This window comes from Periplaneta americana, chromosome 12, assembly GCF_040183065.1.
Source record: "Periplaneta americana isolate PAMFEO1 chromosome 12, P.americana_PAMFEO1_priV1, whole genome shotgun sequence".
Classification (NCBI taxonomy): Eukaryota; Metazoa; Arthropoda; class Insecta; order Blattodea; family Blattidae; genus Periplaneta; species Periplaneta americana.
The window spans coordinates 173311244-173326966 of NC_091128.1; the positions used below are offsets into that span (position 1 = coordinate 173311244).

At 33.0% G+C, this 15723-nt stretch overlaps 1 protein-coding gene across 4 annotated transcripts in view; it reads left to right on the forward strand.

Annotated features, from left to right (window-relative positions):
- LOC138711203 (acyl-CoA synthetase short-chain family member 3, mitochondrial) overlaps positions 1-15723 on the forward strand; it is a 330810-nt gene that overhangs the window by 206126 nt on the left and 108961 nt on the right. Inside the window, exon 1 of one of the 4 annotated variants that reach the window (XM_069842586.1) lies at positions 15208-15498. The exons of the other annotated variants lie outside the window; for them this stretch is intronic. Coding sequence (XP_069698687.1) covers positions 15496-15498 — 3 coding nt within the window. The 5' untranslated portion in view covers positions 15208-15495. Of the gene's footprint in view, positions 1-15207; positions 15499-15723 lie in introns of those variants that run through there. 4 annotated transcript variants of the gene reach the window in all.

The window sequence follows — 15723 nt, forward strand, 5'->3', positions numbered from 1 at the left end:
AACACACTTTTTATATAATATAATATAATATAATATAATATAATATAATATAATATAATATAATATAATATAATATAATATAATATAATATAATTTATTTAAGTTATTTAGGTTATTTGAAGGGTTCAGAACCATAGTGGCCCAAGCGCCATTTACTGAATACGTAGAAAACAAGGGTTAAAATTAAGTTATTATCATAATTCAATGGAAACATATAACAAGTAAAATAAAGTATACACATTAAATCTAAATGATATGTCAATCTTCATTAAACTATGGTTGCATGTAATAAAAATTAAGAAACATGTTAAACGAATTGTCGTTGCACCAAATGAGTGCTCTCTGGACCAAAATGATCGCATTTTAATTATTTAAATACAATTTAAATTAAGTAACATATTAAACGATTTATCCTTCTATCAAACACGAATCTTCACTGGATCAAATGTCCTATTTTAATTATGTAATTACTTTATATTTATTTCTAACGGGTGCAGCGGAGCGCACGGGTACGGCTAGTTAATTATATAATTTTAATACCTATTTTTTCATTTTAAACGTGTATTTTCGTCTTTTTGAAGTTTCAGGGATTATTTAGAAGTGTTCACGGGACTAATATGATTAAAATTATTTCACATTTTACTCCTGTAAACTTAAGAGGAATATTAAAACGTAACTAATCATCGTGTCTGTTTAGCTCAGTTGACTAACGCGTGTTATTATAATTATAAAGTTATAAAATTATAAAATCCTATAAACGCAACTTCGCAGGTTCAAGTCTCCTCGCTTCCCAAAAGCAAAATTTTATTATAAACTAGCCGTACCCGTGCGCTCCGCTGCACCCGTTAGAAATAAATATAAAGTAATTACATAATTAAAATAGGACATTTGACCCAGGGAACATTCGTGTTTGATAGAAGGATAAATCGTTTAACATGTTACTTAGTTTAAATTGTATTTAAATATTTAAAATGCGATCATTTTGGCTCAGAGAGCAACCATTTGGTGCAATGACAATTCCTTTAACATGTTTCTTAATTTTTATTACATGCAACCATAGTTTAATGAAGATTGACATATCATTTAGATTTAATGTGTATACTTTATTTTACTTGCTATATGTTTCCATTGAATTATGGTAATAACTTAATTTTAACCCTTGTTTTCTACGTATTCAGTAAATGGCGCTTGGCCCACTATGGTTCTGAACCCTTGAAATAACTAATATTATATTATATTATATTATATTATATTATATTATATTATATTATATTATATTATATTATATTATATTATATTATATTATATTATATTATATTATATTATATTATATTATATTATGTAAAAAGTGTGTTGATAACGGATGTACTCCGATAAGTAAGTTTTTAATTTGTTATGGGGGTTCTTGAATCTCAGGAGGAACAAATTTTATTTTACAACAGCGCAACATAATCTGCTTGGCTCATTACCCAATTTTTTTGCATTGCATTTAATGCATATGTATTTTATGTATTTTAACACGATTCAATTGAGCATAGTTAAAATTTGGATTATAAAATAATGCAATGCTAGCTAACACATTATTATTGCATACTAAATCAATACACTCTCGTTGTTCGTTAATTCTCTGAGATAAACATTATTTTAAGAAATACAGGAAACGAATATACAGAATAGCCTATCAAGTTGTTTGTGCATAAGAAGCTATTTTAATCTTACCTGTCCTCAATTCACTCAGAAGTTACTGTAATAACATTATAGCATCATGTTCATAAAGAGAAACTACACTTTCCAATGGTGACATAATAATTAATTACACAAATCGGTTAATTTAGCTTCAGATATTACTTCATACAAACACAGAAACATTCTCTGTAGGCTATGATTCATAGCTTTCGATTGTTGTTGACCAAGGCCCCTTATAGACGAAGTCATTTGTTCTTTATTTCATTACACCGCCTTAGATGGCAGTTATTTTAATTTTAAAACTCATTTAACTCATTAAATATCAATCCTATCAAAATTTTTCAAAGAGTAAAACTTATCGGAAATGATTTTTAAAGAAAGTTTTGTTATGTAATATTTTTTACAAAAATCAATAATAAGCGAGATATTTCGATTCATTTAATTCAGGCCCCCTTATAACCCCCCTTTTAAATGGCGTATTTTGAATGCCATATAGCCTAAAATCTAAGTTACAACGAACTTAATTCATATTCCAATTTTCATCGAAATCGGTTCAGCCATTATTGCTTGAAAAGGTAACAAACATACAGACAGACAGACATACAAGCAAAAATTTCAAAAAAGAGATTTTCGGTTTCAGGGTGGTTAATTATATATGTTAGGACCAATTATTTTTGGAAAATCGAAAATTACCAGAAAAATTTCGTCTACAGATTTATTATTAGTATAGATTTAAAAAGAAATCCATATTATTATGAATGCAATGCACAGATTACGACGTAGCAGATAGAGAAAAGAGAAGTAGATTGAGTGTATGTAAGAAGTAGAGGTAGTGACATCTAGTAACTAATATATTAACTTCTTGAGTAACAGTTGAATGGAAAAGTAAACGTGTGTGCCGGGTTACTAGGAAAATACTAATGAACTGTGAGATAAAGTTCAAACTGTGAGGTAAAGTCTTTATCTCACTAGTGAAATAAAGTAATGTTGAATAAAAGCCTACTTTACAAACGCAAAAGTATTTAGTAAAGGGATGTTTTTCGTTATGGTCATGGTAAATATATATATTTGGGGGGGGGGGGATAAAATAATCACAATCTATTGAAAATAATAATTTTGGTTTACAACATAGCCACATGTTTAAGCTTTAATTTGGTACCTCAATGAAATCTTTTGACCAAATGGAAGTCTGGTTTTGTTCGTCGGAAGGAATAAATGTCGGAAAATATGAAATAGGAGAAAATAGACACTGAAGATGGCGTAAGGCATAGAAAGTAAAGTGTGTTTATATTATAAATGCCCAAATAATTATGAAATTATTGTGATAATGGGTACAAGTTATATATATTTTTTTTTTTTAAATTAGAAGAAATGAGTTTTCAGATGAGACAAAATCATTATTTACCATAATTTTGAAGAAATCTTACATTTCTAAAGTCGATGTATACCTTAAGTAAAACAACGACATTTTCTCGAAAAATTGATATTTTGTTTATTTTCACTCTTAAAAAATAGCTCGATGTTTAGAAGTGCTCCTCGCAAAATTCCAGAGACTTGCACCCCTTAGAACACTTGCTTTGGCAATAATTTTTGAAAGTGCTCACGCTTTAAATTCCCTTCAGCCTCTGCTTTTTAACTCCATTCCTATCGGTTTTTAGTTTTTTTTTTTTTTTGCTCATATTCTAAATCTACCTCCTTCCACAAATTTTGAGCTAGCTGCATGAAATTTTTCACACCTCCCTCAATCTATACTGTATGATAGCTCTTATGGATTCCTCAGTAGGATTTCAAAAATATTAAGAACTGATTTGTGCAGTCGTGGCAATCTTTTTCGCATAACTAGGCCCATTAATTTAGTTACATTTTTTTTTGTTTGTGAATAACCCTGTATAATTAGACATGGCAACACTGAAAATATTCTCATTGGATTTGAAAAAATGAGCAAAGGTGGAATATGAATCACTTATTTCGTTTTTGTTTCTTGAATTCATTGGCGCTACGAGCTCAATGACTGTAAGGGGAAATTTGGAGAGTTCATTTGTCCTTGGGAATCCCACCATTACAGTATGTTGAAATGGACGACTTGGGTTTTTCAAGTGCTTCCTGGCAAACGTCTCTATTGTCTCCTAATGTTTGGAAATCCCTATTCGTTAGTAGTTACAGAAATATTAAAGGAGGAGGAAAATCGTGCAAAATATGAAGACTTTTTATGGTAGGCCTATATGAAAAGTTACAAAATTTAATGAAACATGAACTTTTCTGGCGTCAATTTAATCGGTTTTTGAGAAACCCCATAAGTTTTATTTTAACAAAATAGATTTTATTGCCAATACCTGTTCTATAGGGATACATATACAATTTTGTATAAAAATACAGTGAAACTTCCCTTAACGGACACTTCCCAATAGCGGACTCCTCTCAATAGCGGACATTTAAAAATTCCCCTGCAAAATAACATTGGCCCTTATGATAAAGTTCGTCTAAATAGCGGACATTCTCAATAACGGACGCGGCAGCGTGAAAAAAAAAAAGACGGTTGTAAATTAAACGGAATAATAACGGAATTCTAACGGAATTCTTTGCAACAATCATTATCGTGCATTTGAACGTTATTGTACTTCATAGAAGGTAAGCAGCACAGTTGTTAGTTGTGATACTGTACTTGAGCAGTCCGTACTTTCTTAGTTTGTCAAGTTGAGTGTTCGGAAGTACAGTCACATTAAAAATGTCACAAAAACGTAAACGTTTGTCACTGAAACAGAAAGTGGATATTGTAAAGCATAGTGAGAAGGACAAGTTAAGTGTTCGTGAGCTGGCCACAAAGTTTAATGTGGGAAAAACTCAGATTAGTGAAATTTTGAAAAACAAGAATGTTATTTTAAAATCATAGGCCTACACTGAAAATGCAATTCTAGATTTCTTTGTGTAAGGTGAAGTGGTACAGTGACTGATGTTTATTTCATTTACAAAACATTTACTGGTACGATTTCTCTCTGGATGAATACTGTAAACAATATCACTGTCTACTGTACTTACTTACAAATGGCTTTTAAGGAACCCGAAGGTTCATTGCCGCCCTCACATAAGCCCGCCATCGGTCCCTATCCTGTGCAAGATTAATCCAGTCTCTATCATCATATCCCACCTCCCTCAAATCCATTTTAATGTTATCCTCCCATCTACGTCTCGGCCTCCCCAAAGGTCTTTTTCCCTCCGGTCCCCCATGCATTTCTGGATTCGCCCATACGTGCTACATGCCCTGCCCATCTCAAACGTCTGGATTTAATGTTCCTAATTATGTCAGGTGAAGAATACAATGCGTGCAGTTCTGCATTGTGTAACTTTCTCCATTCTCCTGTAACTTCATCCCGCTTAGCCCCAAATATTTTCCTAAGCACCTTATTCTCAAACACCGTCTACTGTACTATACTGTAAAATATAGTGTTGAATATGTATGAGAAATTTTAATGTACTGTATACATACTAACGATTTTCTAAATAGCGGACACTTCTCAATAACGGACATTTAATTTTTCCCCGGCGGTGTCCGCTATTGGGAAGTTTCACTGTACTACATGTCAAACGGTATTTCTGTTATGACACGTGCGCTTCAAAATTAGGTTTCGTGGAGAAGGCCTGTGACAAGGCTGACACAGAATCAACTAAACTATAGCCTAAGCTGTTGTGTTTGGTAAATTAATTATATAGGCTACTAGTGGCTTGTGCAGCAAACGCTGCAAACTAAGTTCGTTAGACGTTCAAATAAAAATTTTTTAGATTTATTTTCAATGAAGAATACTTGTCTTTTTGATAGTTATTTGCTTCCATAATAATGAAACATACTCCCTCTGAATGGATGTTTTTAGGCCAAATACTTTCTCTTGAACCTATCCAACTTCAGTTTTTGGGTTTCAACGCGAAAACGCAAGTATCAATGTCAGGACGATAGCAGTAGCTATTTCAGATCATTGTGGATTGTAGGCAAAAGTTAAAAAAGTCAGGTTTGCTAAGCTTTCGAACAATAGCATTTTCGTATAGCTGCTGCATGTAGAACTTGAAATGTAGAGCGTAAAATCATTTTATCCTACTAAGAGATCGTGCTGAAATGATCTGGAGACTACAAAATTTTCTAGGGCTCTTATTTTATCAGTAAGTAATACCTTTTTATCTTTCCTTAGGAGCTGTAATTTTTGCGCTCTGTCGAGCCAATACTGAAGACAATGACACATATCAATATCTGCACTACACCGCCATTAAGTATATGAAAAAGACCCAACCCCACTGGGTTAATAAGTATAAAAATATTTGATTTTTAATAACAATATTATTATCTTACTTAAGTTTTGTAGTTATATATAGTAACCACTCAGTAATAGAAATGAAGATCTAAATTAAGATATTCTCTACATTTACTTACATAACCTCAAAACGTTTCACTTTCATGTCATCAATATAGCATCAATATTATGTACAATTAATGAAAAATAGACGCATCATAATATTAACTATAATAATATTTAATTTCTAATGGTAATAATGTCATCAAACCACCTCAGGTTTCGTAAATTTGAATATCCAATACACAGCTGTACTCAGAAAATTATACACTGCAGAATCAGTTTTTAATAACAAATTGAATTGAGCTCTAAATATGTCGGTAACCTGCAGGTCATGGCCTTCGTGTAATAACCTATTGTTTATTGTAGTGCGTGTTTTGTTCTGAAATTCAATCATGTCGGCCGTGATTCTATAAAATTAGTTCTCAAAACTGACAAGAGATGGATTTTGGAAAATAGGAAAATTATGTAGGAAAATTGACATTTCACTGAAAACTACTATTTTTCCGAAAAACTTTGGATGCCAGGCATGAAAATGAGGGGTCACTCATTAAAATCCGTTCAGCCGTTTTCCCGTAATTTCCATTACCAGTTCAAATTACATATATATATATATAGATATTGTGTTTGAATTTTTGATTTGTTAGAATAATGTTGTTGTCTTTTGTGTAATGTATTATTGTATTAGATTATTTCATGCAGAACTTTATTATTTATGTCCTTTCTGACATTTCATACATGTTAGAGCAGGGATGTCAAAGCGCCTGCACTGCGTGCTCCCAAGAACCCGCACAACATTTCGTTTCATGAGCGATGATTGTACTTCATCTTGCTGAAAAGTGAACCTTGTTGGATTTGTATTGGTTGTAGCATGAGCAGGCGCTTTGACATCCCTGGGTTAGAATAAAATTTGTTCACATGAAGCAAAAATTATGGTCAGTTTCTAAATATTGGTTTTGAGAATCAAATTCGTATTATTTTTTAGTCCACTCCTGTGGAATAATGGTTAGCGCGCCTGGCCGCGAAACCAGGTGCCCCGGGTTCGATTCCCGGATGGGGCAAGTTACCTGGTTGAGGTTTTTTCCTGGGTTTTCCCTCAACTCAATATGAGCAAATGCTGGGTAACTTTCGGTGCTGAACCTCGGACTCATTCCACCGGCATTATTATCTTCATCTCATTCAGACGCTAAATAACCTACTAAAATAAAAAATATATTATTTTTGAACCAAATTTTCAATTATTTCATGAAATAAAGAGATTATTTTCTTAAATATTTACCGGATTTTGAGAAACCCCATAAGTCAAATATTTTCAGATGTGAATATTGAGTCATATTCTATTTGTATGTATGTATGTATGTATGTATGTATGTATGTATGTATGTATGTATGTATGTATGTATGTATGTATGTATGTATGTATTCACACTGCAATGGGTATATACCCGGTGGCAGTGGTAACTAATTACACTCAATAACGACAATAATAAACTTGTTAATTAAAAATACAATTAATAATGATACTAATAATTAATACTAACAATAATTTATAATAATAATAATAATAATAATAATAATAATAATAATAATAATAATAATAACAGGGAATATCCTAAATTAAATGAAGCACTATCACTTAAAATAACATTTAAAATAAATCTAATTTGTATATTAAATCTAAGTTCGAACTAAAACCCACGAGTATGATATGTTCATATCTGCACAAGTACCTTTCAACATTACACTCATTTCGCTGTCAACTCACTCACTGCACTGGAACTACGACACATTTCACTGATTCTATCCTGATTTGACTAACACTTCAAAAACATTTCACTGTTCAAATACTTTGCACTGCCACTATAAACTATAAAGCTTCCCTGACAGGAACACGTTTCACTGACACAACACACTTCACTGATACAACATAATTCTTCACTGATACAACACTTCAATAACAAAATATAATTTATATCCTTTACATACTGTGTATAATTATCGTCTATTAGTAAAGTCCTTAAGCCTATTTTTAAATACGTTTTTGGTTGTTGGTAAAGCCCTTACTAAGTCTGCAGGTAAAGCATTCCAATCCCTGATAGTACGATTGAGAAAAGAAAACTTTCCAGTGTCCGTCCTCTATCTTCTTTCCCTCAATTTATAAGAGTGGTCGTTTCTTGAAGAGTAATTTGGCGGTTGCAACCTATTTTTTATTTCTCTCCAGGCAGGCTCGCCTCTGTATGTTTTGAACAGAATATATATATATATATATATATATATATATATATATATATATATATATATATATATAATTTTGCATACAGAAATATTCATTATGTTTTTACCAACATTTCCCATTTCAAATATTGCAATTCTTAACTCATGCCTTTTAAACTGTCTTTGTATTCCCCCAAAACTTTGTATTTCGTGACCTAAGCGGTTTCTAAAATAATCCCATTGAATTGCGTTCTACACATGGCGAATCGTGAATATGCTTGTCCCCATTTCGCTAGCAGGAACAGTTTATATTTAGAATATGAAATTCAAATTTTTCCCATCACTACTCGTAACAGATATTAAATGTTCGGCGAAGTCATTGTTTCCACGGCCTGCTGGCTACACAGCGGAAGTTGATGCAAATTTCTGTTTTTCATTTTGAATCTTGCGTATACTACTTTTAACATTTGAATATAAGTAATTGATTAACTAGCGGACTTACTCGTGTTAATTATGTAAGTTTGTGCGGCTTACAGCTGTTTCGGTGCTTCATCACACCATCCTCAGAGCCCACTAGATCTCGGCGTCATCTCGAACTTCTCTGCCTGTTGTGTGGGTGCGTTCGATTGTTGAAAAGTGTTGAAAAGTGGAGTCAAATAGTGTGTGTGTATACTGAAATTGATCTGTGTGTTGAGAATTTGATCGGGGTGTGTTTTAGTGTGTTTGTATATTTCGTATTGTTCTAGTGTGTTGAGTTTTTGGTTCTTGGGTTGTATGTGTAGGATTTCCATGTCCGCATTTATGTTATTGTATGTATGGTTAGCATTGGTTATGTGATCGGCGTATGTAGATTTATTGTGTCCTCTGGTTATTGCTTTGATGTGTTCTTTGTAGCGTGTTTGGAATGATCTGCCTGTCTGTCCAATGCAGAACTTGTCGCAACTATTACATGTGAGTTTGTATACACCTCTGTGGTCGTATTAATTTGTTTGTGTTTTTTGTGTGTTGAGACGTCTTTGTAGTGTGTTTTCTGTTCTGTATGCTATGTTATATTTCTGCTTTCTGACTGAAGATGCGATCATATGTGTGCTTTTGTTTTCATATGTTATTGTGATGTATTTCTTGTGTTTAAGATGTGTTTTGCGTGCTTTTGTGTTTGTTAAGTTTTTGTTTTGTCTTTCTTATGATGTTGTCTATTATGTTTGGATTGTAACCGTTTTCTTGTGCCATGTATTTGATTGTGTTCACTTCTTCATTGTAGTGTTGTTGGCTCATGGATATGTTGAGTACATTGGACAGACATGTAGATCATTCCAAACACGCTACAAAGAACACATCAAAGCAATAACCAGAGGACACAATACATCTACATACGCCGATCACATAACCAATGCTAACCATACATACAATAACATAAATGCGGACATGGAAATCCTACACATACAACCCAAGAACCAAAAACTCAACACACTAGAACAAAACGAAATATACAAACACACTAAAACACACCCCGATCAAATTCTCAACACACAGATCAATTTCAGTACACACACACTATTTGACTCCACTTTTCAACAATCGAACGCACCCACACAACAGGCAGAGAAGTTCGAGATGACGCCGAGATCTAGTAGGCTCTGAGGATGGTATGATGAAGCACCGAAACAGCTGTAAGCCGCACAGACTTACATAATTAACACGAGTAAGTCCGCTAGTTAATCAACTACTTTCTATTTTTATTGAATGTGAATGCGTTTAGAAACTTTGTATGTTTTAGATACCGTGTCTTATCGGAGCGGGGGGGCGAGAAGAGACTAATTGGGATTTCTCGGTCTCTGATCGAGTCAGAAACACTGATAGAACTGATATTTGCGGTGAATTTTGGTGCGAAGTCCGGAGGGTCTAATTTTAGTCAAATCCACTCTCCTCATCTCCGCATTGGGGCCCCTGGAATCTTTCAAGATGCGAAAGAGAGAGTGGTGTGCGGAAAGAAACGGGAAGCTACCGCACTTATCTTTACCAAGAAAGACTGAAAAAAACATGGATATGGATCATAGACGGAGACTAAGAGGAAGACAGAAAATAGGAAAGATTAGAGAATGCTGGATTTGCAGTGAAAAACCTACTCTTGGGCTGACAACTATGAATGAATTAACTCTCGGTAAGCTAGGTGAGGTCCATTTTGTACCCCATATCACATTTTTCTTTAGATCTTGAAAACGAGTGAAGAAATATGGCTGGTTCCTTTTTAGACCTATAGCTGAATATTTAGATTTTTTAATCGATGATAAAAAATAATTACAATTATACAAATACAAATAAGTATAAATACAAAATTACGTAACGTGATTGAGTTTGGATATAATTATATGGATTATATACTACATAAATATCGATCTCCTAGTTCAAGAGTGCGACAACTCAAAAAAACGAGTTTTGAGATATATTCAGTTGAAAGTTTCAAATAAATCACCTAGAAAGGAACACATTTCTGGTTCATAACCACGACAATTAGAAACGAGTCAGTATTCACGACGAGTATATCACAATCTTCCAGTTGATTATTAATACATTTCGAAATGTACTAATAATGAATTAGTAAAGTCCATAGTTATAATTACTTCTAAAGCAGTTTATTTCATTTTTTTTTTCTTTTTGGTTGTAAATATGACTTATCTCAATATTGAATCGGAAAGAGCTCAGTAGTATAAGTAACTAAAAAAATGGCAATTTTTTAGTTAAGTCGCACTTTTGAACTGGACGATCGATATATGCATCGTAGGTTTTAATCAAACCAATTCTATAACATTGAAAAAGTGTATCAGCTCAATTTAATTTTCCATTATATAAACTTGCTATTATTTCAACCTACTGATACACAAATTCCCCAGATTATAGACTGTTTTGTCTTCACTACTGCATTCTCATTTCACACTCCTAACACACTTTACACTTTCACTGCTTTCCCTTCTAATCTCCGCACTTATTTCACTTCCTCTTTCACCACTCTCTTCTTTCGTTGATTCAGCATTCTTCTCTCCTCTCTTCTGCCTTCCAACTTCAAGGTCTCCACCTCTGTTTCCATTCGGTACTTTGCTTGGTTCTCTGACTTGACCTTGGTGTGACGTCATTACTGATTGTCTACATGATGACGTAGCCGCTGCCCCATTCGAAATGAAAATTAAACATAACGTAAGCGTTAACTTAAAAATGTAAACGTTACGGTAAAATCAAGAAGTCAAACCATCATTCACGATGGGAACATAAACATAATCGCAAAGATACTTGGTAACTATGGAAACATATCGACGACGCCATTTCCTCATATTCTGTCGTATACTTCAGCGCTCCACGATTGTGTTCTGTTTGCAAATCACGTAAGCATAAGCATGAAAGTTTGGAGTTTGCAAACTTTCATGTTAATGTCTAACGGTAATGTTAATGTCAATGTTTCTGTGAATCATTGTGAATGATCCCATTTGGTAACCTGACCGCAAACGTCTGTGTTTATGTTACGGTTATGTTTAATTTTCATTGTGAATGGGCCTTTAGAGTTCGTCGCCTGAATGGAATTTTCTGACAATGAATTCTTCCGAAATCCTTCCCTCGCAATCTCTTGAGTCACTTACCCTCGAATAATAATAATAATAATAATAATAATAATAATAATAATAATAATAATAATAATAATAATAATACATTTAATCAGACGTAAGGTGGCTTATTCGAGTTTCCATACACCAATATGTTAAACAGTGATAAAATTATGTTAAGACTATTGAGAGGATTGGAGAGTCCAAACCTCTGAGAAGTTTGGAATTAAGCGAAGGAAGAATCTTTGTCCGCATCATTTTTCAATACCCACAAGTAATATTTGATTTCTCAACGCATCACTATAATAATGTTTATGAAACTCAAGTTGTCGCCTAGACCTGGAGACATTATTAATTAATTAATTTATTTACTTATTTATTTACTTATTTACTTACTTATTTACTTATTCATTTATTCGTTTATTCATTTATTTATTCATTAATTCATTTATTTATTTGCTTACTCATTTATTTACGTATTTATTTACATATTTATTTATTTATTTATTTATTTATTTATTTATTTATTTATTTATTTATTTATTTATTTATTTATTTATTTATTTATTTATTTATTTATTTATTTATTTATTTATTTATTTATTTATTTATTTCTTTTCTTTTGTATTGTTTTGTTTGGTTTGTTTTGTTTTGTTTTGTTTGTTTGTTTATTTGTTTGTTTAGCAAATTGAGTACAAATTAAATTTATAAAACAAAAATGTTTCTAGCCACTACCGTAAGAGCCAGGCTCGTGTACGGTGTGGTCTTAGCCAATAATATAACATAAAATTTACAAATGCAGTTTACTAAATACAGTAAGTAACTTAATTCAAACACATAAGAGCAAAAAAAAAAGAAAAAAGAGAAAAAGACAGAAAAAACACATTTAATATAAATTGACAATCAGACAGAAGCCAGTGATATTCAATAAAAACATGAATATAGTCGACAGAAATAAAAAGGTAAAAAATACGCTCATTTGTTAGTATTATATATCATGAATAATTTTATAAATTTCGTTTTTAAAAGGTTCAGTTGTAAAATATTTCAAATTTGGAAAGTGGTTTGTAATTTTATTATCAAGTCCTGGGCCGAAACTAGCACCATGTCTAAGTGCTGCACTTGTATGACGTTTTGTTTATAGAAATCTATGTTGCGCCAATGGACTCTACAGCACTTATAGTGTAGAAGTGCTAAACGCAGAAACTGCTTTGAATGCATAAGTGAAATATAACACTGCAGAAATTTGTATGTATGTATTTATTTACACTGCAAGTGGGCAAGCACCCGGTAGCAGTGGTATATACAATATTAACAATACACAATAAAATGATAACCAATACACAATAAAATTTACAATACACAATACAATTTATGCCCCTATAAAATTCCAAATGTCGTATATTGTAACAAATTTTAAAAAATTCTCTCTTTTCGACAGATTTTTTTCCTATTTCCTATTTTGCGTACTATCTGTGGGCTGCATCGTACATGATAGCAAATTACCGTACATGTACGATCCAGATCGTACGGTTGGCAACACTGCTTGTAAACGACACGACAGTTTAGTCCGTGAGCATGCGTACATATACGACTAAAACTAAACCGTCGTTCTCGTGTTCCACATTCTTCTCTCTATGCTAGCCGAATATGGAAATTAGCATTGTTACAAGAAGAAAATATTCAACAATTAATTGAAAAAGTTGAAAGACGCCCTGCTCTATATGACCAAAAAATTAAATGATTATGCAAAAAAAAAATCAATGTTTTTAATTGATTTGGTTTATTTTACGATGCTTTATCAACTAATATGGTAATCTAGCGTCTTAATGAAATTATGATAATGCCAACGAAATAAATCCAGGGTCCAGCGCCGAACGTTACCTAGCTTTTGCTGTTAATCAGTTGAGGGAAAACCCCTGAAAAACCTAGGCCCGGTTTCTTCAACCTTTGTTAAATTATAACAGTGTGTTATTCCATTTTAACTGTAAACTTAACAGTAGAAGCATTTCTTCAACTACTGTTAGTACTAACAGGCTGTTAAAACTCATGTTAACTTAACTACTCAATTTAGTCCACGTCTGTGGAGTAACGGTTAGCACGTCTAGCCGCGAAACCAGGTGGCCCGGGTTCGATTCCCGGTCGGGGCAAGTTACCTGGTTGAGGTTTTTTCCGGGGTTTTCCCTCAACCCAATATGAGCAAATGCTGGGTAACTTTCGGTGTTGGACCCCGGACTCATTTCACCGGCATTATTACCTTCATCTCATTCAGACGCTAAATAACCTAAGCTGTTGATAAAGCGTCGTAAAATAACCTACTAAAAAAACTACTCAATTAAATCATTTAACTCTCTGTTAGCATACAAGTATTCAGTATGGCTGGTGCGTTAGATGCTGAACTTTTATATCTTGATTATTTAGGAAATGATATCCATGAATACTTAAACAAAGTAGATGATTTTAGTGATTTGATACAACAGAAGTTCATAGAAATGTATAGGCTATTTTCTGCCAAACCTTACTTTTCCCTTTCAACATAGATCCGTTTATTTATTCATTCTCAATAATTAGTTTATACTGCGAAATTATTTTCAGCAGAAGGTTTCTCTCGAAGGAAGAGAAATTAGTCTTATGATTTCTTTTTGTTCCAGTGTTTTCCATTTCACAACAGCAATACCAACACGGCAATATGCCATTCCATGCTACTGTGATACAGACGATAGAAAGAAGCATAAGTCAAACCTGAGAGAATAGAAAGACTTCTATCCTCTCTGAATCAAACAACGGAAACAAACGAGAATCGCAATTATTGTCAGATTTCAGAAAACAGAATTGAGCCTATACTTGGTTTTAGGTTATGGTTAAATTCTAGAATCTCTGGTCCTAACAGAGAGTTAAAAAACAGAATGTTAAAATGTGAAATGTAAAGTTGAAGAAACGCAATATTTTTAACAGCAATTTATACTTTTAACTTACAGTTAATTAACGGTATGTTAGGTGCATTTTAACATTGAAGAAACTGGGCCCTACAATAATATGCACAGATTCTGCACATCGATGTAGCACCAAAAATCCCAGTTGTAGTTGTGAAGGAACTGGTCTTGGCTTTCTATGAGCATGAAAAGTCAGCAGTCTAATTTTATTACTTTCGCGAGCCGAAGCATTATCTGAAAACGTTTCCTTTGTTCGATTTGATTTGCGTATCGAGTATTGTATTCAAGTGTCGTGTGAACAGGAGATCCCACGCTTTAATACGATTCAACGCGAGGTCACGGTTCACATAAAATGGCGTTCTACCTCCGCCAACAGATAGTCTCCACTTATCAATGGAAATACGTAGAACAATAGCCTTCCCAATTCCCCAAATCGCGGCCATTCATCATGTTGATAAAGTGTTTCGTTTTAACCTAAGTACTGCTTCATTTTTGTTATACGAAAAATGTGAAGAATCCGCTGTGCTTTCTTCTCTTGCAACGATTCCTCGAGTTGTGATTCAGGCATTGCTCTTGAAGACCGTGGCTCTTCTGAAGACCATCCGCACATTTCGTCTCTGACGTAACATTAATTACTAACTTGAGAGCAACAGTGATCCAACCTACAATCTACAGTAAAAAGAAGGGACAGAAAAGAAGTTATCTTCTTCACCTATCGCAATTCTACATATCATGGTATGACAACACGATTAAATTCTTGTCATTTCAACTTGGTATTCAGTTACAATAGTGAATTTTTCATTTTATAATAATTTTTATAATTGTTTTTCTGTTCGGCTGCGTAGACCAGAGGTTCCCAGTTACTTTTGTTCAAGTGTTATAAACAAATTTTTGTTATTGAAACAATGTTGGTAATAAATTTTACTTTAATGACTAGTTTCACGTGATGTATCATCATAT